The sequence below is a fragment of the Aulonocara stuartgranti genome (assembly GCF_965226115.1).
Source record: "Aulonocara stuartgranti genome assembly, chromosome: 23".
NCBI lineage: Eukaryota > Metazoa > Chordata > Actinopteri > Cichliformes > Cichlidae > Aulonocara > Aulonocara stuartgranti.
In genome coordinates, this window is record NC_138958.1 from 3,785,885 (window position 1) to 3,811,524 (window position 25,640).

Here is a 25,640-nt window from a genome sequence, read left to right on the forward strand (position 1 = left end):
ACAGTTTATTTATTTATGGGTGTCTATCAGCAAAAGAACAGATGCATAAATAATCAGAAGAAGTAGATCAAACCACAGTAGCTGTTCTCTAGCACGGGCTAGCTCTTGAAAACACAGCCACGTGTTAGATGACTCACATACGTTCACCACAACGAACAGGAAGTCTCTCTCCAGCACAAAACTGTTACAAACATGAGAAGAAGCCTGACGCTTATTAGGAGCAGATTTCTTAGTCAGATGACGGATGAATTTGTTTTCCCTAGATTTGTTCCAGCATGTTTAGCATAAGCTGGGCCAAGACCACCACAGTGAATACAGTCCCAGCAGTGAGGCAGGGAGGTGGGACTGTGGCTGGATGAAGTGTTGGGGGAATGTTTCTTGATATCTTGATAAATGTCTTTAGATAAATTACTGGTTGACAGGATGACTCCAAGTCTCCAGAATTTTCAAAAAAGATTGTCACTGCCAAAAGTACCATAGGAAGAAAATAGTTTAAACTGAGACGACCACATCTGAATCCAACAGAGCACCATATGAGTATTTTAAAGAGAAAGGCAGAGCAACAAGGAGCAGCTGAGAGGACTATCGAACATTGAAGCCAACACGCTGAGTAATTAAAAAAATCAAGATTTTTGTTGCTGTTTTGTCTGTTTTTAATATAATAAATTAAATGTTTTAATAAAATATTTAAAAAAAATTAAAAACTTCAGTTTTATAGATTAAATGTGACCTTGCTGTAAGAATATTGATATTACATGTGTTGCCTTCCAGCTAGTGCCTTGGAGGTTGTTGTTTTTATTTTAATTTTCTATGTATATCCCATCCAAAGGGCACTTCAAATAAAGCAACAAAGAATCCAGAAGATGAACAAACTCATATATTGCTCGTGTTTTTATTTTAGCATAAAACCCAATTGCCCAAAGTTTGACTTAAACATTCAACAGTGTAGTGATGCTGCACGAGTGGACTTAATGCTTTTTCCACTCTGATGAATGAAGGTGAACAGTTTTCTCAGTTTCTGGTAAAATGATGCTTTTTGTAAAGTCAGTCATCACTCCGAACATCCAGAGAGGAAAGTGGTTTATATTTACAGCTTGTTGGTCCGAGACGTCGTGTGTGAAGATTATGCCATCATAGAAGTTCAGAGACCTGCTTGTCTCAAGTTCCCAGGTAAGTCCCACCTTTGATCTGAGGAATTCCCCGTTCTTCTCTTCGAGCCTCATATATTTAAAATGACAAGTTTTTAGTTTATAATTGATCATTTATTGAACCATGCTGGCATGTCCCAAAACCTCTGCAAGCCACAAAGTGACTGAGAGCCTCGACTGAATGAAAAGAGCACTCAGCTAACAAATCTTAAAAAAGAGGCGAACATGATGATGACTCAAGAGATGATGAATGCCAGTTTATATATATATATATATTTGTATAGTGCATGATACACAGCATACTATTAAATTGACTCTTACTGGAACAATTTCATGGATTCTTTTGGTAATTTCACAGAATCATAATTGTACATATGTAATGTGTACATTAATGTACTAAACTTGCATGTCTGTAAGTTTTAGTCCAAGTTGCACAGAAAACAAAGATTTGGCCCCAGCTGTTTCCTTCCATCTATCCCTGTTTCTCTTCTCTCTGTGCTGGGCCTTTCAGTCCTCCAGGTTTAATGCTGGTTTCAGATCAGTGCTTGTTTTGTTGTTAAATGCTTATATATTCAGGCACTTTGGATAAGACAATAAAGGAAAACTAGTACAATTATTTTTATATTATTATTTTTGTCTGTATATTTTCTTTGTCTTTATGATCTTTGCTTTTAAGACATAAAGGGCTTACTCATGAAAAAAGCAGACTTTTATCTGGCCTTTTTCTCTACATGTGTTATTTGCAAAGGAAAAGGAGTTAATTTAACAGCATTTCTCTTTTCTTCATTATTATCATTATTATTTTTTACTAGCATATTTATCCATCTATAAGCTTCTGCTTCTTTCTTATTTGTTTGTAATCGCTTTGAAAAAGTTAAAAAATAAATAAATAGAACAATGGAAATGTTCAATTTATTCCTAAAGTATTATTGGTTTTCACAGATGATGTGGCACCACTTGTTTGTGCAATACGCAGTGTTCTACAAAAATATGAAATCTTAACAGCTAATAGTTGCGGTGGGAGAAATTGATTGCAAAAGAGCCATAGCTCAGCTGCTCCAGTAGCTCTCAGACTTGATCTTTAATGATGGCCACTTTTCTTAAGAAAAGCTCTTTGTTTTCCTTTTTTTCTGTCTTTCTCTTTTTTCTTTAATATAATTGTTATATGTTTATATCAATATTTTTGCTGTGTTATCCCCCTCTGTTTATAGTAAAACAGCAACTGTTAATGGGCCTGTTGCTGGTTAACCTGGCTCCAAATGTAGCTGTTAACACATTCACTTTAATAGTCCACAAGGAAACACCAACCCACCTTCAGGGGATCATGAGTGCTGATCCCAAGCCTGGGTTGTGTCAGGAAGTATAAAACCAGTGCCAGATCACATGTGGATCTATCCGCTGTGGAGACTACGTTGGGAAATCAGAAGCTGAACCAGAACAGAGTTTGCTGTCAGTACAACTTTAATTCTGCCCAAATTTTTACCCCTCTAGATTTTGTGTTTTACCATCTTAAGAGATTTTGCCTTTGTGTCCTCTCCACTGTTATTTAAACAGCTTTGTGCCTTCTTACTACTTGATTCTCTAGCGCCCTCTTGTGGTACCAGGCTGCAGGTAAAGACCCAGAACAGCAGTGCAGCTTTCCTACGTTGTACGCGGACCATGGCCCCGTGGAGAAGCATGGACTTCATCACTCAGTAAAAACAAAGGCAGAAAAAAAAGAAAGTTCAATTAAATATTATATATAATTTTTAGGAAGGTTTACAATAAGTCAACCTAATTCCGCCACTGCCACTGATTTGTCAGCTGTGTTTCTGACATATTGGGGCCTTTTCTCACAGATTAACGATGCAGCACTAAAATATTTAACAGACTCTTCTCAACAAGAAGCAAAGTTATGCTGCGAGTCTACTCTGCAACCTAAGGCCTGAAAGTTTTTAATATTAAAGCTCAAATGGGAAGACGGGAGTGTTTGTTTTATGACTGTGTGAGCTGACATATATAACAGTAAAGAGGTTTGTCACTGACATGCCACACTGATAATATTTTATCCATATATTTCCCTTCTTTTTATGGTCTTTATCTTTTAAAACTGAATATAATTACTTCTCAGAACTTCTATATATTTCAGCATACTGTTTTCTGGCCTGGTTCCCGACAGTACGCCCTTCATTTATTGACATTTATGAGCTGGGTTCAGATAAATAATGGAAGGTCTTGTTTGTTGCTGGTAATGCTACTTTGCTCCATGCTGTCTGTGTGGATTTATGGGTCAGCGTGTGCTCCCACACAACAGCGCGTGAGCTAATTGGCAATTTCAGCAGTACCCTCATGGATTCAGTGCAGTGATCAAGTACAGCAAAGGAAAGAAAGTATTACATTCACACCAATGTTTGGTAGTGGGTGTATACTCTCCAAGGTAACAATCCGAAGGAGGGCAATCTAGCTAAAGGTCCCCAAGCTGCTGCATGTGTATGAGCAATGGAAGATTCATGTGTGCAAAGTAAGAAATCTCACAAAGAAACCTAAGAAAAATAAGAAAGACACAGAAAACATTTATTTTTGAGTGTTAAATCTCATCATACGTTGAAATGACTCAAGAAGACATGTTGATACATATCCATGACAACAGATTTCCTCAACACTGTCTAAAACAGAGCCATAGATGACGGGTTTAGTGAGCAACAGGCAAGATACGGCCTTCATAAAGAGTATCATTTTATATTTACTTGGGTTAAGTGTTTTTTAATCTCATATCAAAATTTATTTGATGTGTTGAAACATTAAAGTGTGATAAATACAGAAACAAAGAACTCAGGGAAGGAGGCAAATGCTTTTTTCTCTTCATCACAAATGATGGCTTTCCAGATGTGGAAACTAATGGCACTAATGCAACTCTATACTGTCAGAGATGTAGCTAAGACACCATTTATATACTTAATCATCTCACTGACCTGTTGCCAGTGAAACTAATAAGTCGGAAAACGTTCCTCCAGTATTTTGAGACTAATATTATAGCTAATATTTTCCATGAAGTAGTAAAATGTCTCAGTTTAAACATTTGATAAGTGTTCTGTGCTCATTGTAATAAAATATGAGACAAAACTGTGGTTTTATATGCTACATTAAGCACATTAAAAACAAAGAAACATGAATGCAAAAAACATGCTAGTAACAACAATACCAACACCTTCTCATGTAGATGTTTCCACCTTTGCTCAGGTGTTACCAAACTGGGTCACCTTAAATAAGGTTCCAGTTGCAGAGCAATTCAAAACCACTCCATTCAAACACTTTTTCATGAGAGTATTGCAGTATTTATCCTCCTCATTAATGAAATTACAATCACTCCAGTTGAATAACTCAGACTGAAAAAATAAATGGACATTACCTTCTACAGAAATGATAATGAAGCCTACTAGCATGCCTGAATTGTTGCTTTAGCAAGATATTTGACACTCAGACAGCTTTCAGAGACTCACCCAGTGGCCTAGAATTTAAGCAAAGAATGCTTAAGCACTCTGAAACATCTTAGACTCTCTGTGCTGACTCTTAACTGTCTGTTAAGATGCCCTGCTTCATGTCAAGGGGCTTGACATTGACTAACTGTGAGAAACATCACAAGCTTGTTCATTAATTGCCAGACTGGAAAGCTTCCCACTGGAATCTGAAATCTGGCAAGTAACAGAAAGTGTAAGCACAACACAAGAATTTCAAGGACCTTTATACCTTTGTGTTGAATGAAGCTGAGATCACCTACAGTCCTATCTTTCACTCTGTTCATTCATCAGACCGTGAGAAGTCAAAGAGACACTGAAAGAAACAAGGTCACCTCTCAAACAGCTGAGCATGAGAACGAGAAGAAGATTGGACCAGTAGAAAACTGCAGCTCCATGCATTCTTTCCCAGGCATCAGCTCCATGTGTGTTAAAAGTTCACAAAGGTGTGTATCCACCACTCAACACTCAAATAATACTACATTCACCTACCACAAAAAAAGAGAGATGGATGCAAAGAAACGACACAAGCTTCAGGAGCTCAGTGATACCCTGATCCAGATCTGGGAGATCTCCCTGGACGCCATCTGTCTTCTCATTAGGAGCATGCCCTGATGTTGTCAGACATGCATACAGGCACGTGGAAGTCAAACAAACTTGTGAGTACCATTCACAGATGCTGCAATGAAATATTTGCAAAAGGGACCCGCCTGCCGCATCATTTTGTCACTTTGATCTGCAGGGTGACAATTGATGTGGCATCCTTTTGTTCCTAATACATTATTCAGCATTATTTTTGTGACCTCACGTGTTTTCAAAGTCTTTCTTTAATTTTTTTGAGCAGCTGATTACAAGTGTTGGTGCTTGCTTTGATGGAAGCACCAGGACTTGATCTGACCACCCATCAGTTTAAAGCAGGTTCCTCAATTGGATGTGCAAACTATGTCCACGCTGAGGATGCTAGCCTGCCAGAGTTGCACATAAACTCTTTGCCATGTGGGCACTCTGACTACACAGCTTCATGGTAAATGCCAAATACATGTTGAGAGTTTACCACCTTCTGAGACAAACCAGGAGTGAGAATGTGGACGTTGTATTCAGTGATCTGCCACTAGAGAGCGCTCTCAGTCTTGGGAAAACATTTTGAGTCTGACCACTTCTGACTTATTAAGAACCTTAAGGATCACATTAAGCGTGCGTGTAAAGACAGGAAAAGACAAGGTTTCTTTGTTCAGACTCTTTACTCGATCTGCAGAAATAACATAAGCAGAACAAGCTGCTTGAACATCAAGCAGACTTGCAGTTAAGAGTTATGATGACTTAGTACAGGACCTCCTGCTTGGATCAACCTACATGCATGAAGATGTGCAGCTGTTTCGTTCTGATAGGACAGTCATGCTGACACATCACCAGGCGATAAGGTGCACCAGGGTGTTAGAAGACTTTGAAATGAAAACTAAACACACATTTACAGATGAAAATAGTTATTTAGTTGTTTATTTTAATGGATCTCCAAATTTGTTTGATTGACCGAGTGACTGATTAATTGGTTACTTTAATGAAATGACAAATTGTGGTCAATTTGGGGAGGAAACAAAAAAGAATCAATGTGTTGGCTGATGGCATCTTTCTCTGTTTTCAGTGAGTCATACATAAAACCATAGATTTTTTTCACCTCAGAGTCTGTTGCAGAGTTTCTCAGCTTTTAGCTCATTATTTTTCTCCTGCAAACCTTTCTCCTTTGAGAGTGTGTTGCTCAGCACCTCCTGACTTATAACTAGTCTTATAAGTACTCAAAGTTTCATAAACTTTGACTTTCATTGAGAGTAATTCTTTTCTTCAAGGCATCAGCGTTATTTTCTCAGCTTGTGCTTATATTTCCAAGCTTCTTCATTCAGAACCTTTCTGTAGACCTTCACGTGAGTTTTAATTAGGACTTTGCTCTGTGCCTGCATGGTGCCACCTTCTCCTCAGCTTCCAGTTAAAGGTATCTGTCCTTTAAAGTTTGTTCGATCTGCAGCTGATGGTTGACAACAGCTTCCAATTTGTCCTTTTCATTGTGTTTAACCGCACAGAGCCTCTCCAGTATTTACTTTTTCTTTCATTCTTGAAGAGATTCTGGCGTTCCCGTCGTAAGGCATCACTGTGATGACTCAAGGCCTCTTTTGACACTACACTGTTGTGGTTTCTTGCAGAGATTTTGCTCTGGATGTGTCTGTGGATCTCCTGAATCTCCTGTTGTGAAGCTTCATTCTGCTGCTTTTGTGACATCCAGTGAGTTTGGTTGCTCATGCTTGTCCTTGAGTTGCTGGATTTCCTTTTGCATTGCTGTGTTTTGTTGTCTAATTTTCTCTGTGGACTTTTTTTTATCTCACCACACATTTCCTCAAAGGCTATTTTGTTGTGGACCTCTTCCTCTATGTGCTCAAGTTCATTATTGAGCACCTCATGCTGCTGGTTTATGGCTTCACGTTCTGCTTTAATTTAATTAAAGTCAATGGCCATGGCTATGTCTTTCAGGCTTTTGTTAAATTTGTTGCTACAGAGTGTGAATTTTATAGTTCAGCTCCTCATTAGCTTTAGAAATTTCATCAGAAAAGCTGTGACTCTGGAACAGTTTGTTGAGCTCATGAATTTGGAGTTGCAGGGTGTCAAGCTGCCAGCTGATGGCTTGCAGGCTCACATTAATGGTGCTGTAGCTGGCTGCTTCACCTCTCTGTTCCTGGTGGAGGTCTGTGTTGGCACACCCTGCAGACTCCTGTTGGCTGCAAATCACTTTTTGCTTTCTTAAAGCTGGTCAGTGAAATATGCCTGTCTGCATTATATTTACTACAGCTACATAAAAATAATAAGAGACTGATCGCACTCAAAAATGCTTGGTGTCCATAACTGTAACGGTACAATCTCCAAAATGCAAAGCAAGTTTCCCAACAAACATGAACAATAGTTCCACTGATTTTAGCATGTTAACATTTTCCCTGCAGTGTTCATGAATGTGTCAGTTTAAGAGGAATAATATTTCTGCAGTATTTTATACGACAATCTGCTCCTTGTGCATTGTTCTCCATCTCTGTATTGATGTGTTTGAATTTCTTGAGTTTTCACTTCAAGTTTCTAGTTTGTATTGTAAAAAATATATTATATATATTTTATACTTTATATTGTAAAAATGAGACCCAACAATATTAGAAAGAAAACCTCAACAATCAGATTATCCCCTGTAAGTGTGGACTTGGTGACAGTGGGAAAGAAAAACCTCCGTTAAACAGTAAGAAAGCCAGACTGATAACTCACTGATCTACACGCTCAGGTCAGTAGTGTACACATTTAATGTTATACCTGAAATTTGAATCTGTTCATCTGGATGCAGCATTTCTATGTCCACATGGGATTTCCTTTTCTGGATTGTTGAGCATGAACAAGTACCACAACCATTCATTCCCGTATGAATGTATACTACACTTGTGAAGCTCTTGCCTGCTCAGTATATGAATGACTCTGTGAATCCCTGTTTCTAGCTTCTGTACTGTAAACTGGGGGCGAATGGGTTTGGGGGGAGGATCATATTTCTGGCTTCTTCTGGCACCTAAAAGAAGCCGTCTATGGTTAGGAACAACCAGAAGGGGGCAGAGAAGCCATAGCTTTAAAATGACTCCAAGTATGCAGCTCTCTGTTGTTCTGTGTGTTGTTGATGTTTACTTTGCACGCTATAACATTTTAATTTATCTACTGAGTTGATTTTACTGCTTAAAAACGTGTAAAATTCAAGTAAAGCTTCAGTGTGTGCATGCAAGATTATCTGCTTAACTCAAGGATTCTGAACTAATATACTTCGGGGGGTAAACGTGCTGTTTGGCATGCAAACAGAGTGAACTGTTAATGCACACTCATGACTTAAAGCTCTACACACATGACTGCATGCAGACAGCAAACCTTGTAATGACTGGCGGAGGGGAAACATCCTGACTGCCTGGGGCATAAAGCACTGTGGCCTGGAGTCCTACTGATGTAAAGTCATGCTAATTTTGCTTCAGCCGCAGGATGCCTTGTAAAACTCTCCCTGGTTTTGTTGGGATGTAAATTCTGTCTTCTACCAAGTGTGCTCAGTCCTAACTTATATAAAAGGGTTGGCTAATATGTTTACTTCTTAGCCATACTGGCAACACTGGCAAAAGCACAAAGAGAAAAAAACTTCTTCCTCCCTGTTTTCTGCGCACATGTGCGCAAAAGCTCGGTGCCTGGTGGTGATCGGATGAAGAGAAGAGCCAGACGAGGAAGCAAGGAGGAGGGATCAGGAGCAGTGGCGTGGTTTGACCGGAGTAAAGAGTTTATTCTGGATTCTGCGGACGCCTCCGTCACAGTTCAATCGGATGGTCTCTCTCTGGTCTTTATTTGATACCCAAATCAGTTATGTGCGCAAAAGGACGCAGAGCGTCAGAGGTGTGCTGCTCCGAAAGGAGTTTGGATAAAGTGGCGCTATAAGAAACTTACACACCTCCGCTGTCACTGTCATCGCAGCACAGGTACGAACCAGGATCCCGGAAGAACTCGTTGTACGGGTTACCCTTTGTTTTTAGAGTTACTTGTACGTTTCTGAGTGAACGAACTCAGATGGACTTGTTTACTTTATTCAAGAAAAAAATTATCTCTCAAAGTTTCTGATTGTAAAGTAAATTAGCGGAAATAAAATGAAGGATCAGAAGAAGAAGAAGCTGTTCGTGGTGGTGGATGTGCTGTGCGTTACAGCTGGTAAGTTAACAACCTGTTCCTTTTATTTAGCACACGGACAATGCGCAAAAGTCGGCAGGCGTCGCTGGTAATATATTTGTGGCTACATCCGTTTCTTCTCATAATTCGCATTTTTTGTGTGTGTTTTGCACCGATAACAGCAGCTTAGGGTCTCTTGTAGTAATGGGAACTCAGCGGTGTTTGTTTATTTGCACGTTAAACTCAAGCGCGATTTTTTTTTAATCAGACAAAAGGTTTTCTGGCTGGCTGCTGATTTTAATCTCTGTTGCTGATCCAGCAGCTGGACTGCCACACTCGGGTCTGGCGCTAAATGAGCAGCCTGTCACTCACTTTGTTTATGGAGATCCGGGCTGGGATAACGTCCCGGCCTTAAATGTTGGTGCAATTTCACCATGGCAGAACATAAGAGGAAATCTCAGTGTCATCCTCCTCGCAAGCTTGCATGCTTCAACCTACTCACCAAAACTTTGCAGGACTTTACAGTGCCCCAGGAAGCTGAATATTTGTTTATGGAAATCTGATACGCATGTGTGCGCCCCGCTTATTCCACATATTTTGTCTGCCAGGAATCCTAAAAAGACTGCTCCCAACTTCCTACGTTTGGTGCATTTTGGTACATTTGACTTTCTGCTGCGCTCGGAAACGGATGTTCCGCGTTTAACTTCAGGCAGAAACAGTATTTTCTGCTGTAACCAATGAACTAATATGTATCGGATTCGTCTCCTCCCTCCTCTGGATAGTGTCAGAAAATGCACCATACTAACAAACATTGTAGTAACAGCTTTCCACACTGATGAGAGTCTTTTGACATTCATCTTCAAGGTATGGACCACGATTAGGGAAGAAACAATGAATCCATTACTGGAGATTTACACGAACTGTATGAAATTACTTAATCAGTGCAGCTGTATCAATAACTCAATGCATTATAAAGATAATATTAATGTCACCGTATTCAGATTTGCATGATGAAAATAACCATGTACATACTGTACAGACTTTTGACAGACGTGTGAATCTTTTAATAATTAGCTGAGATTCAAAGGGGGTTTGTTAAAAACATATAAATACAGATGCCAAAATAAATAAATCACCGGGTTTAATAATCTGACAAATGTTTTCATCATAAAGATAATGATTAGATCAACTTTATCAAACAAAAAAAACAACAAACATAAAAAGTCTGAGCTGACATGTCCAGAAGAAGTTGTTTTCAGATGCGGACACAAGGATAATATGCACATGTGGAATATACCAGTGTGGTGGGAGGTTGGTTCACTGTGTTAATGCCACATGAGCACGACAGCCATCTGTTTTGCAACTCGCTGGTGTTTGGCACCTTGTTTATCACTTGTTTTGTCTCGGTTCTACCGGTGAGGTACAAAAGAGGAAGGAGTTCAGGACAAAGACTTCCAGGGCCCCCACTCCATCCCGGGCTTTACAAAGAGCTTAGGAGTATTTTCCATCAGTGGGAATATCCACAGACTGCTGAACATGATCAGCCTTACCATTTGATTGTCACAAGTCTGGGATTAATGTCTGGGTTGGTCGGATGGTTGGTCAGATCTCGATGGATTATCCACCCTTTTTGCCTTCGCTTTCCCTACTGCCACCCATGTCATTCACCCAAATAATCGTCAAGTCAACCCCAAGTTTATGTGAGGTTTCCCCAGGCGTGTAATAACAACACGATAGAGCTTATAATTATGCTGACCATTAGCCTGTATGGAAACAGTGTTGAGTTGGGTTTCTTCTGCATTTTCAGACTGTTTACATTTCTTGAATTTGTGAGCCTTTCAAATCTGCCTTTTTCTTCTCTCTGGACTTTTGCTCAGCCGAAGAAATATGTCTCACATTCAGCAGACTGCCTTCATCTATCCTTTGTTCAGGAATCCAAAGGCCAAAATCAATGGTAACATGAAAGAAAGATTTCTTTGGCATGCTCTCTATCTCTTTCACCCTGCCCTGCCCAGGTCAAACTACACTGATAACTGGTGGTATCATACGAATAGATGTGCCTCTGTCTTTTTTGTTGTGGTTTTTTGTTTAATACAGTCCACAACACAGTTACTGAGCACCTTAATGGATGAATGTGGTGTAAAATAGCTGGTTTGTGGTAGTTTACTGATGCCTTCCTACTCGAGGTCTGTCGTATTGTGTATTATTTGTCTAGTTTAAGCCTCCTGTCTCTTTTTCTTTTGTGAGGGACATTTGAGGTTGTTGTACTCGTCAAAGATCTACCTTGGTTTTGAATTTCTTGTTTATTGTGAGCTTCTGGCCTCGGTTCTTCGTCTATTCTTCCTCCCTTCCTCCCACTCTCCCTACCCCGTCTGTGTAAGTCTACACTCAGCACAAATAGATATTGGGTGTTGGCTCGAGAAAGGAAAGACCGGGTTTTAACCTCTCCCTGCCCACAGCTCTGCAGGTGTAACATGTATGTCACAGCTCACCTCATTTCATGGGTGCTCCTGTTGGAAAAATGAATGACATTTTGAATCGTGAGTAATGCGCTCGATAATACACCAGGCCAATAGACTAAATGGCCTTGGGGCGAGGCACTGCCAATGCATTCTTGTTTTCCCATGTGTCCGCTCGTTATTGTCTGTAAGATTGTGCCAAACCTGTTCTGTGTCATTGATTGCTGACCCACTTACAAAACGTGTTATGTATGTATTGTACAGTATGTAAAAGTTGATATTATGTAAAAGAAACATACCTGCATTTCTTAAAATGGTGTTAGAGTCCATCCATCCGTCTCTTCTGCTTATTCTAATTAGGGTCACGGGGGCTGGAGCCAATCTCTAAGATTTACAGTATTTTATAATTTTGTTTTCAGAGAATTGTATACTTATCACTTATCACTCTGCATTTGTTGGTTTCTTTTGCACAGCTAAAGAACAATGGCAGCAGAGTTTTTGATTTGCGCCTGGCCTGCACATATCAAGTTGTTCTCAGTATTTTATATGATCACAATCACAGTGACACATACAATAGCGCTTGCTCACAGATTCCCACGGCAGGAAAACTGTCAGACTTTCTACACATTTCATTGCATTTTTTACTCTAAATGCACTCTGTCCCCTTGCTGTGTTGCTTGCCAACCCTGGTTAGTTTGTCGGTGAAGCCATCCAGCGGAGTCTTCTGGGAGCCGGGCCTCTCATGTGGTTTTTGTTGGTAAGACTGATTGGCTTGAGTCCTCAGAGCAAAGCTATGAAGATGCTTGATGGGAATGGTTTTCCTTAGGAGAGCCATGTCATGGAAACTGAAGCCCTTTTAAACAAACAGACACGTTCCACTGAGAGAACTTAGTTTCTTTATATTTTGGTTGCTGATATTCAAATTATTTTAAATCGTTGAAAGTGAGGTTGAGCGTGGAATTCAGGTATTTTATAGGCATACATTGATTATTTTTGACTGTTTGTTTCTACAGTTTTTTTTAAGTTTTTATTTGTATGTTCTTTTATGTAGCTCTGCCATGTCGACATCCAATATTCTATTTTTCTGTATATTTATTGATGTTTATTACAGGATACCCACTGCTCTTTGCAGATCTACGTTATTATTTTGGACTTTAGCAGAGCTTAGCATGATTCACAGTTCAAAATAATCTTTGTTTTGGTGTAACCCCCCAATTCGTGCACTCTGGAATAAGCTCTATAAGCACTTCTCTCCTTAGGTAACCTTTTTTTCTGAATGATGAACAGCAGGTGTTTGGGGCTGCTGTGCTCACTGCCAGAGCTGTCACTGACATCATATAAAACCTCGAGTATCAAAAATGTAAACAGTGCTGTTTGATCACTAGAAAAAGATACGAGCTGTAAATAAGCCAAACGCAGTCTAAAAGACATGTTTCTTGTTAATGTCGATCCAAACTAGATTTTAAGGACTAATCCAAACAAGCTGGGAACGTATAAAGGCAACATCAAATATATACAGGATAAAGTACGACACAGCAAGGCAGCAGTTTATTTAGTAAGGTCAGGATTATTCATTGTAGCTGCACACATCAGACTGCCTTTTAACTCCTCCCGCAGGCCTTTCTGGTTTAGGTTGAAACCTGTGTGGCCTACTTCTTTGATCCCCTCCAAACCCAGACTCTTTGATTGCTCACCCAGATTTAGCTGCTCTCCCACCACTCGCACAGCCTCGCCTGCCGCCATGTCTCCTTCTGCTCTGCTTGAAGCTAAGCACGCGTAAATGATGGACGGAGTGAAACAGTGGGATTAAAAATAAAGAATGGACCACAGCAGCAGCAGGATTTGGTGTGACTGGTGAAGTTGGGCGTTCCTCATGTGAATTAGAATTCCAGAGGCCTACGCCGGCAGAGGTTGTAGGCTCAGCACATACCTTCCACATTAGTCAGTCCAGCTTGGAGGGGCGACAGTTAGAAGGAGAGAGAGCTTTAGCTGGTTTTTTAACTGCAACACATCTTCTTGAGCATGACCTGCTTTGACATAAAAACATGTTTGAATTGGAGGGAACAAACGAAGGAGAGAAATTTTTATTCAAAGGAATAAAAAGTGGAAACACTCCAGCTAAAAGAAAGGGGGGGAGAGCCTCCCTCTGTCCTCATCCACGCAGGCTGGAATTGGAAGCAGTCAGGAATTGAGTAAATGACTAAAGAGTGACACAGATTTCTAAGAAGCGGTGAAATGTAAGATGAAAGTAAAACAGTCAACAGGAAGAAAAGAAGGCTAGAAATACAATAAGAAGAAGGTGACCTTCATGCTGCAAAGGCAGGAAACCAGAGTGGAAGAAATTAGATGGAAGAGCAAATGTTCCAGCTACGACCCCGAAGGGAGGGCATCCTAAGGGCATGGGAACACCCATCTCACGCCACACACAGGCTATGCACTCTTTAGGTATGCATAATAAAAACCCAGACTGTATGTTTTTCAAATTAGGGAACATAATTGTCCATCTGTGTGGTTATGCAGGTGCAGCAAGTTATGTCAGAGAAACCACGGTGAGTAGGTGTCAGTTATTCTCAAACTATGACTTCCAGATAATCATGGCAGTTTGACTGAAGGGACTAAGGTCTCCAGAGCAGAAAAATGGACCCTGTACAGCAAATACATGTAGACATGAAAAGGAGGGAAGGGAAATGGAAGAAAAAGACCTAAGCTAGCAGAGGATGTGACGGGCCTTGAATGTCAGCACCAGAGTGCGATTGTGGTCCAAATGGTCCTGCATAATTGCACATCTACCAGCTAAATAAAGCATTACCCAGTGAGGCCTCTATATTTACAACAGAGGGAGAAGTGTGTGGGAGGACACTGTGATCGAGTGAGTGACAGAAAGAGAAGAATGAATGGCTTTAAGCATGACAGAGAAACAGGGGGAGAGGATGTGATTCAGCAGCGGTGGAAAGAATGAACATGCTGCTGTTGTTCATGTATCAATTAATGCAGAAATCTCCTTCTGACTGAGCTGGATTCCTCAGACAGTCATTCTCAGTTACTCTCATATAGCTTCATTTTGCTCTAGTATCCATTGTAGCAGTGGGAGTCACCAAGGTATTACTGCAAAGTGGAACCAAAGACTCTAAAGTGAACCTTCTTTAAACGGAGGCAGAAGGACTGCACATTAGAGGCTCAGGCAGGAGCGTTTCCTGGCCACATTTTCCTCCCTCAATCTTTGGAGGAAACATCCAAAAACAAGGCTTTTCGCACGCTAAAGAAATAAGTCTACTCTTTTTATTGTTACTTCCATGTATTCTGTGTTCTTTCAGATTTTCTCAACAGAAAAATCTCCAGTAGAGTCAGAGACACTGCTCGGTCTTTAAGTGGAGGCAGCTCTGGAGCAATGTCAGTTTGGGTTGTGGGATTGTCTCGTGGTATGCTGGAGGCCTATTTTGTGTGCCGATGGGTCTAATTTTGTCTGAAAACTGTGTTGGAGTATGTCTGCTTTTCCAGAGACTGGCTGGTTTGTTTCTTGCAGATATTATACGCAGGGGGACTGCTCATGAGACACACTCGCATACGCACCTCAGGGCGTACCATTTATTTTGCCCATGAGAGCAGTCCAGACTCCTTACATCATTTTATTTCTGCCATTTCCCCCCCTTTTCATCTGAGCTTCTGATTCATGACTTAAAAGTTAAAGGCAGGTGTCAGCTGAATTAGTGCTTCATGGATGAAAACAGACATGAAAAATTAATACTTTTTTTACAAGTCAGAGGGGCTTTTTAAAGACCTGCAGGCTGACTTCATTCAGTCCATAAACCCTGTCCTGTTAAGAGGATTTAGTAAGCATTAAAAAACATAAAGATATTGAGCTGATGAGATGAATACATTTTTGCAGGCAGTAGAATAATGGTGATGATGGACGTGCAAAAGCTGTTTAGCCATGTGTGAATTTGTGCGATATTTCATTAGCTGGCACATCATTTTAAAGGTTTTTTCCCCCTTAATTCTTCTCCTGCTTTGCTGTGATTAATGGTCTGGTTCTATCATGCGACTCCAGCATAGAAATAATTATGTTGTACTGCTGCTTGACATTTACCATTCTGTGTTAGGTAAATAAACTTCTCTCTAGAGTTTGTCTAGGCCAACCTTATAAAAACCTTCAAACTTGGTGCTATGTATTCATGGAGGTAGGTTTCATTTAAACCTGACTCTGATTTTAGTGCAACTATTTTTTCCTGACTCCACAGAGAAATAAAAAGTAGTAGTTGTTGGGGTTTTTTTTTTTTGTTTGCTCCATTTTTTCCAGCTGGTAGCAGGATGCAGGATACAGATGGATAAGCTGCCACCCAAAAGCCACATCAGTAAATCTGCATCAGCGAGCTCCCCTGTGGTGCTTCAGACAGGATGTTAGTTAAATATAAGAGACTGTATTACACTACAGTTATCACAGACAGGATTTGGTGGCTGTAACAGGAAAATGTGTGGAATAGGACTTTAAAATCCTGGTTTACCACATCCTGCACACTGGAGTCCTGTGCTCATGCAGTGATTGGTGGGAATCTGCCACACAGTGAAAGGTGACAACCAGCTGCTGCTTGTAATGTTACTGGTCTTAGAAATAAAATAATAAATGTACTTAAACTGCCTGTAGGCACTAAAATTACTTAAACATTTATGGCTGCTGCATGTAACAATAGTTGCATGTTTTGGAAAATGTTTCTGATTGTTTTTACGCATAGTGGGAAAGCTTCCCACGTCCTCCCCAGGGTACTTTGATTAGAAAGACTAGTCTGGCAAAAGGCTTTTAAATAAATTTACTTTGTGACTGAACACTGTCTTTGTTAAAGGTAACGTCTCTACTTTTTTTCCTTCAATGTTTGTCTAGTCTAAATCCAGCTCCATCAAGGCCAGGTCAGCAGGGGTCAATGCACAATCATGTGTTCATCCAATTGAGCACTATTGTTTATTCTGCTCTCAGCACAAAGCCTGTATTTTGCTGCTGCCTTTGCTCACTGAGCCCATAAAACCCTTTGTCCACAGGTGTGCAGGCAATATGTCTCTATATCCCATCTCATCCCGTGTCACCTTCGACATAGAGAGATAAGATCAAGTGCATGTTATTCTTCTTCTGTCATCATACATGGCCTGTTGCCGAGAATACTGAACAATAGCGAGGGGTATTTCTAAGAATTTGAGTTGTTAAATGTACTGAAGTGACAGTTTTCGGGTCCACTTACAAACTAAGTAGTGCTTTTCTTTGTGACAGTGTTCATACATTTGCAGTAGGCTGTTCTCCGATATCTGTCACGAGGTGGAATTAAACATGGAATCAACAGAGCATTTATCTCAGCTGAATCCCAATCCGCCTTCCTCTTGTATATTTTCCTTTAGTTTCAGTCTTAATGGTCTCTCATCAGTCAGGTTCACTGGAAGTCTTCCTAGAAATATGTCAAGGGCAGACTTTTTTTGCTTTTAAATGGGAGGGGTGCACAGTTCATTTACGCAGAAATTCAATGCTATTGGTGAGTGAACTTTTCAAGTTCTTGCGATGCTTTTGCATTGCTGTTTTTGTTGCATTTCGCATGCAGGCACTTGGTATTTTCACAGTGGGCCCAAGACTGTCCGCCTTCTATGGATAGCAGTATTAGGGTGGAGAACACATTCCTTACTAGGGCTGGAACACCTGATCATTTCCAGCCATTTGTCAGTTGATTGTTTAGTCTTTGACTTCTCTAATGAATGTCAGAAATACCCGTAACCCTATAAAACTACAAGTTTGCAGTGCCATGTGAGGGACAAAAGATACCTATACCTGTGCATATAAGGCCTTTGTCTCACATATTGTCTAAATCTCCCTAGAGTCATTCTTCACCACTCTGCATTGTAGCCTTGAAAGGGGATCGCCAAAGACAGCTAGAAGCTCGTTTTAATTGGGTCACATTGCTAAGATGTAGAAATAAGTATCAGCTGTTTTTCAGCAGTCTCATATCTTCAAGTCTCATTTGAGCTTCTGCAAATTTAACAGGTTTTTGATTCACATAGCAAAGAAGCAATTTGCAAAATGTATTCAGAAACTGTTTATTAGTTCTTCACATTCTGAAATGTGCTTGTTAGTGAGTGTCTGTTAGACAGAGAGGAAGATGGTGAGCGTGTGGTTTAGGAATTGAGTTTTCTGAACCTCTCGAGGACATCATGCATTCTCGGGGGAGCTGTAAGCAGCTATATTTGGGCTTATTTTGCACACAACCACATGCCTGCAGGAATTTGTGTACAGTTTTTTAACTGTTTATATTGTACACATGGGTATATGTCTGATGTCTGATCTTTTTTTTTTCTTTTTGCATATGCTCATGAATATAAAATCTATTTCCCACTGTGTATTTTTGCCTACATTTAAAGCACAAAATGTGTTTCTCCTTGTGGGTTGTTTTCATCCTTGTGAACTTAGCATTTATCCTTAGAAAAAAATTTCATCCCCCAAGTTAGGACATGAGGTAATGTCTGAAAAATACAGAAAAATAGCCAAATGTGTTTTTCTACCTCATTAGTCTTTGATTTTAAAGTACATTAACTTGGATCTGGGATCCTCTTATGTGCCGCCCAATCACGGCCGAAACCCAGGAACTTCTGTTACATCACAGTCGAACACCTATGCATCCATCTCATCCCAGCAAGAGCAAAATTTATCCAGATATGCAATTAGTCTAACATAATAAGACTGTTCATCTGGTTTGTTTTCCCTCCAGCGGCACTGCCTTTCATCATTATGACCATTGTCTCCAAGCCATACCAAAGAGGCATTTACTGCAATGATGACAGCATCAAGTATCCCCTAAAACTAGACACCATCACCCCCGGTATGCTGGCAGCTATCACCATCTGCTGCACTCTCGTCATTGTAAGTGTAACAGGACGTTTCATGACATTGTTCTAGCTGACTTTACTCATTTGACACGATTCTATGGATGCATTTTGCCAGAACTTGACAATAAGTTGATATAGAAGTAGGAGAAGACTTTTTATGTAATGGAGGAAAAATGTGGGGGAAAAAACCCAAGAAATAATCTTTGATTTTTTTTATTCTCTCTCCTCAGATCTCATCTGGAGAGGCTTATCTGGTCTACAGACAGAGGATTCAGTCTAACACACAGTTCAATCAGTATATAGCTGCACTCTACAAGGTAGTAGGCACCTTTCTGTTTGGAGGAGCTGTCAGCCAGTCACTTACTGACCTTGCAAAGTACACTATTGGGCGTCCAAGGCCAAACTTCATGGCAGTATGTGCACCGAAAGTCTGCACAGGATACATGCTGGTGATCAACTGCACTGGGACTCCTGAGGATGTCACAGAGTCTAGGTAGGAGGGAAAGAACTTCCATCAGTTTCTTTATAGAGGAAACAAGAACCTCACACAAATTACACAGATTGTAACATACTGTAAATCAAAAAAAAACAGACATTGTCTGTGAAAAGGAAATCTAACACATTTTACATGATATTGATGCTGCAAAATGCTACTGTACAAATATCCTGTGTAAAGCAGTTACATCTGAATTGTGTTTTTTCTCTAGATTGTCCTTCTATTCTGGTCACTCCTCTTTTAGCATGTACTGCATGCTTTTCCTAGCGGTAAGTACAGAACGTGAGCTTCAAGAAATAAAACCCATCTCTCTGTACAGTTAAAAAAAATTAAATAAAAAAACTCCTAAACCTCTGGGCTCCTTTAAGAGCATTCTCATGCATTTAGATCTGTACTCAGAGACATAAAAGGGAAAAGTGGAGTCCAGGGGAAGAATGTAGTGAGACAAATGATCTGGAATAGTCTGCAACCCTTTTCCCAGCAATGATGAAGGCAAAGCACGAGCTCTGACCTGTCTTCCAGGCCTATTCAGCTCATTCCACTTGGCCCCATCTCTTTGTTTTAAAAGGCACCGCAGCTAGACAGCAAGCTCCAAGCAAAGCAGCTTTTATTTTTTTCAGTTCCAAGAAAAGAGCGTCCAGCTAGTGTCCATTCCTGTCTTTGGCACTCTCTGTTTTGCAGGCATATGCTGCAAACAAACATAGAGCTCAGCTGTGACATCCAGCCCTTGTCCTCTGGGCTGCCTTGAAAGAGTATGCTATAGTGCTGAATGCAGCGTAGCTGTATGGCAGGCGGACGGTGGTGCGATGCCAATTTTTACACCTTTAACAGCAGCCGAGCAGAGTTTTTAACTATTGCCAGATTCATATTTTGTTGGCATCGGTGCTTTCCAGCATAAATGGGGTTCGAGTCTGTGGAGAACATAAATTAGATTTGTACTCAGCACCTTTTTAAAGTTAAATCTAATTTGAGAGGTGCCAGCTACTGTTTTCACTGCAAACTCAAGCACCAAAGTCATAGGCTTTTTTTTAAAGGATCCAACCAGTATCTTGATAGTGCTGCAGTTTAAGCACATTTAGAAATGGCAGAAATTTCCCTACTTTACTGTTTTGTTAGCATATCACATTGCAGTTATGATGTATGATGCAGTGTTGCCATAATATAACTGGTGACTATGCTGTTATGTATTGGTGTGATAACCTTTTTAGGTTCCAGCAGTGCTAATAGCATCATTGCTCTCTTTTTCCTCTCTGTTTCCACCTCCAGCTTTACGTGCAGGCGAGATTTGTGGCAAAGTGGGCCAGACTTCTCCGGCCCACCATCCAGTTCTTCCTGGTGGCCTTCGCGGTTTATGTGGGTTACACCCGAGTCTCTGATTACAAGCACCATTGGAGCGATGTGCTGGTGGGGCTGCTGCAGGGAGCGCTTGTTGCTTTGCTAAATGTGAGTCTCCACGGCAACGTCCTACAAGATAAATGCTACAAAAATTAGTGATTTTATAGTAACACAGCCATTACTTTTAAAAGCTTACGCCTGGGAACTTTTGCCAGTTTTTCTTTTTACTTCTCCTCTTGAGAATTTATGATTACATGGAGACTTTTTTTCATTACATTTTTTGCACCACCAGCTTCCTACCTGATGACATATTAACTTTGCATCTTAGTCCTGTGGTTTCCAAGTGCTGGAAAGGCAAACACGGGTGTGACCGTCTAAATCATAAAAATGACATTTAGTGGAAACGTTAGCAGAATAGCTCAAAACATATATTTTATTCCCAAAGTTAAAAGCCATGTAGAGAGGAAGCATGAGTAGAGTGAAGTGTGACAGCAGCATGGTGTGTCTTGATACAAACCCACATACTCACAGCTGGCAGGTAACAAGTCCATTCACCTGCTTCATCCAGCTGGGCTTCTTTATTGTTTGGCCACTTCCCTGTTATGATTGAACCACTGTCAGCTCTGCCTCGTGGAAATTCTGGAGTGGTAGAGCGTGTGTTTGTGTGTCTGTGTGTGTCCATGCATGATTAATTGGGATGTGAGCCTGCACCTTTGGCCTTCACAGTGCTGCGCGCAATTAGAGACCCTCCTGGGCATAGGATTTTATGGTCTGCAGGGGTTGTGCCTGCTCTCTGTGTGTTCCTCTCTGATGTGTGTGAGAGTCTGCGTTAGTGTGTCATTTAACAGCTGTTCACAGTCCTCTCCAGACACGTGTAATCACAGTTTCCAGCTCTGCCCGACCTCCTCAGTGTCCCTTACTTGTTTATACTCCAATCTCTGTAGCACAAATAATTTTCTAAGTGACCTGCAATCTTGTCTGGCTTCCTTTTTTGTCCCCTCTTAATCTCTCCTTTCCTCTCCTCTGCAGGTGCACTTTGTGTCGGATTTCTTCGAGAAGTGTCCTAAACGTTCCAAGAGGCCGGGCACTCGTGATGGTGAGGAACCAGAAAGGAAACCCAGCGTGCAGATTGCAGACTCTGAGAACAGCAACCATTACAACTACCACAGTCGTGGCACTGTGTGATAGTGGACTTAGGAACAAAGACTGCAAACCTGCAGACCACAAACCTGTGTGATAGCGTCAAATCCAGGGGCTTCAACCTGGTTAGATCAGGTAATAACCTGGGTTATATGCAATCCTGACTCTTCAGGATGCCTTCTGTCCTGGAACTGTGTCAAATTTTAATGTTTTGGTAAGTTTTGCAATCGGCCCTTTGTATTTGTGTTTTAAAAAAGAAAGGAAAAGCTAGACTTCTGGCCTGTAACTTTCAACCTCTTTTCTCTGCATCAACCACTCACTTTCCACCTGCTCCACTGGACTGAGGGATGCAGCCCATCCCTAGGCACCTGAGACACAACCATGACACTTTTCTCCTGTAAGAGAGAAAGAAGCATATTTTCAAGCTATCATTATTAACGGTAAAGCAAAAAAAGCTTTACCAAATGCAACATGGGTAACATTGTTACCTGTGTTAGCAATGCAGGTTTCAATAGCTGTAAGCTTCCAGTGTCTTTTTCCAGCACACTGACAAAATAATGTCAGATAAAAGTCTCTCTGCATTTGGGTTGATACATATTCTACTTTCTTTACTCATTACTTGCAAATTAGGGTTGTTATTATTATACAGTATGCATGTTATCTGTTCCAGAATGGATCAGTGACAGCACCTAGATTTCAGTTATACAGAGCGAATGCAGTGATAACCTAAAAGTGCCTGAAAAGTGCCAAAAACTGCACCAGAATCTGGGCACGGTTTCAGAATTCAAAGCAGCTATTTCACTTCCAGTGAGTTCTTTAATTTTAATTAAAACTACACCGATTAATGGAGCTTTAACATCAGAGTGTATTTTTTGATTTGTGAAAGTAGAAAACCAAATTTGTCTAGAATAATTGTAACAAGAAGAATGTTCAGGCAGGAATGTTTCTAAGTGTTGGTGGATTCATGTCATTTTATTGGACCTACAGTAGAAGAATACTGAATTTCTGACATGTTGACAGCATGTCTCAAAAGCTAAAATACAGGTTTTTTCCTGGCAGTCGACCAAATCGTGGAGTCCGTGTCACCTCGTTCAACAGACATCTATGGATCTTGCTGCCTGTTTGATAAACACATTTTTAAAATGCTTGAGTAAATATTACCCGAATTAACAATGTTGTTATAATTTTTTATTACATTGCTGATTTTGTGGTGGTTTTTCTTTGGCTCTGGCGAAAATCTTATTGGCATGTGGCCCTAAAAACTCCTGAAACGTTAGCTATAGACCATCCAGAGCTGCTTACATGAGCTGTAGAGCCGGTTAACCAACATGGGAAACAAGAACATCCAGTAATGTTTCATAACTGCCGTACAAACAGATCTGTGTCTCTGCTAGAACAAACATTTTGTTCTTAAAGTGCTAGACAGGTTTACCAGCTGACAACACACTAATTAGATTAGTGCTCATTCATGTTGGCAGACTTCACTAACTGTCATGTGATATCACTGATTTCATTACGTTTAGCATGAAACTGAGCTAAGGTGAGGACACATCGAATCTTCAGCTTTTAGGCTCATGTCCAGACTGGAAAGTTTCTGAAATGTAAACATGTAATTGTGGATTAGATTAATGATTTGTTTGATCACCTATGTGAAATGGACTGCAGTAGCAGACACCATTGATGCCTGTAGCTTTTATTTCTGCTGGACTTGATGTGTCATACCACTACTATACAATCAATCAAATATTAAGAAACGTTGCCTCTATCTTGTGTCCCTTTTCCACTTTTTTTCTAATTTTTTGTTAGAAAAAAAAAATTTGTTTAGCAAATAATAATCAAAGATGGACGAGACAGCCATTTTGAAAGTGGTTAATAAGTTATTTTGAATATAAAATGTTCTTTATGTACTTTTATAAGGTTGGAAGTGCCAGCTCTAAGGTTTTTTGTGCAATCACCCCAGCTTGCCACTATGAGCCACAAATACTGTATCCATGAATGCTATAAGACATGTTTTTAAGTTTTGTGAAGTACGTGTGTGTTTATACACCTATATTTGAAATAAATAACAGACAACAACAAAAAGAATGATTAATATATAAATTGTATGCTTTTATTTCAAATGTAGGGATGTTTTAGTCTTACCTGTACAGTGTGCTTTGGCCCGGGATTTCTCAGACTGGTGCCTGTTGGATTTGCTACACAAACAAATCCAATTCCAGGTCCAAACGGATGCCAGATGCCTTGGCAGGGCTCTTAAATGGCTGCTGTAATGATGAAGTGTTACATACCCAGCTGTGTATTTGAAGCTTGTAACACTGCTCTGGTTCCACTTCAAACATTGGTCCATGTTCCTTTTCCCCTTCCTGTGCTGATGAATGGTGTGCATAAGGTCTCATGTGTAGATCTTGTACAGTGTATAAACAAGCACCGGGATGATGGACAATAGATCAGACAGACCACAAACCTGATAGGCTGATGGACTTGGTGAGAAAAGAACACAGAGGGAATCTTAACTGGCAGTGACTGTGAGGCCCCAAAGCTGTGCTGTAGTTGGGGTGGGGTATCCTATGGCAAACCTTAGTCCACAGGGATTTCCACACATTTAAAGTGCACATTTACAACAAGAAGCATCTGGAAGTGGTTGCACAGATGTGCAATGCTCTGCTTGTGCTTGCTACTTATATCTAAAGCATGTGTATATAACTCAACCTGACGAATGGCAGAAAATAGGGATGGGTACCGGTGTCATGGCACCGGTTCTGACATAAACGGTAGTAACCAGACCGAAAAGCAGCGCACATTTCGGTGCTTTATTTCGGTGCTTTTTTTTCCTGGGCTGTGATACAAGTCTAGCCAATCACTTTACGTTTCCGAGGATAGTAGGCGGGTCCAGGTACGTACGTTCTGTTAGAGCAGAGCTACAGATTAAAAATGTCCAAGGCGAAGCGGTCAAAAGTCTGGCTGTACTTCACAGCAAAAGATGCAAACTCAGCAGCAACAAGTGCTTTAAGCTGATACTGTGATACTGTCAAAGGAGGTAACACCTCGAATCCGATGAAACACCTGGCGACGCATAGCGTTTTTTTTAAAAGCCCAGAAATGCGCCGTATTTGATAGCTTGCTGCGAGACCTCACACCGTGCACGTCGGGTGGGTTGCCAGTTATCGGGCCCGGAGCAACATCCCCCAAAAACCCGAAGAATAGAGTCCTGGCCCCTCGCCCTGCCAGTGTAGCAGAAATGATGAGGATGATGATGCAGCAGCAGCCGTTCTTCTCTGCGTGAGTAGCTTAATGTTGTTCGTGTGTAATTTACGTTGAGTAGGCTAACCACGTTATTACATTAATGCATGTAAGGTGAACTAGCAAACATCATCATAGCTACATGCGGCTGTCCTCTTGTTTGATGGCAGATACTCCCTTCACCCTGGCCAAAAAGGCTAAAATGACCAAAGAAAAAGTGGGAAACAGCTGAACATGAGAGGGTTTAAGTTTGTGTTTTTTCCATTGTTTAAGCACTGCTTCCAGCCAAGAGTGATGTGAAGAAAATATAATCTGATCAAACATTATTCAGCTTTAAATATTGTTCAGCTTTAAACATTATTCAGCTTTAAATATTGTTCAGCTTTAAAGTTACTGTGCAACTGTGTAATAAAAATGTGCTCACGACTTTGGCCTTGAGAGCGATAAGAAGCGATCGCCTCAGCCTGCAGGTGCAAGATATCTGCAAGCGAACAGACTAGAACACCCAAGGCCGATTTCCTTTTATGGAGTTGTTTTTCTGCTAATGCAGCACTTTCCTCACAACCCCCTCCTGTAAGTTTTAGAGAATATATACTCATCCTCACAGCAAATCTTTGGAATCTCTTGATGTGAGCTGCGTTGAGAGTTTGTCTCTGTCTCAATAAAAGTTCACTGATTCCCCATCTGCAGCAGGTGTCCGGTTGTCTTCATTCTCCGCCAGCCTGGTTAAGTCAATTCCTCCTTAACATCTAAAAGAACCTATTTA

General features: G+C 40.6%; 1 protein-coding gene across 1 annotated transcript; it reads left to right on the top strand.

Moving 5' to 3' along the window:
• Positions 1-8,870: 8,870 nt before the first annotated feature.
• plpp2b (phospholipid phosphatase 2b) lies at positions 8,871-23,719 on the top strand. Its single transcript, XM_082524865.1, has 6 exons — positions 8,871-9,391; positions 18,546-18,697; positions 18,894-19,156; positions 19,371-19,428; positions 20,426-20,602; positions 21,524-23,719. Exons 1-6 carry the CDS (start codon positions 9,331-9,333, stop codon positions 21,677-21,679), a joined length of 867 nt encoding a protein of 288 aa, XP_082380991.1. The 5' UTR covers positions 8,871-9,330; the 3' UTR covers positions 21,680-23,719.
• The last annotated feature ends 1,921 nt before the right edge of the window (positions 23,720-25,640 follow it).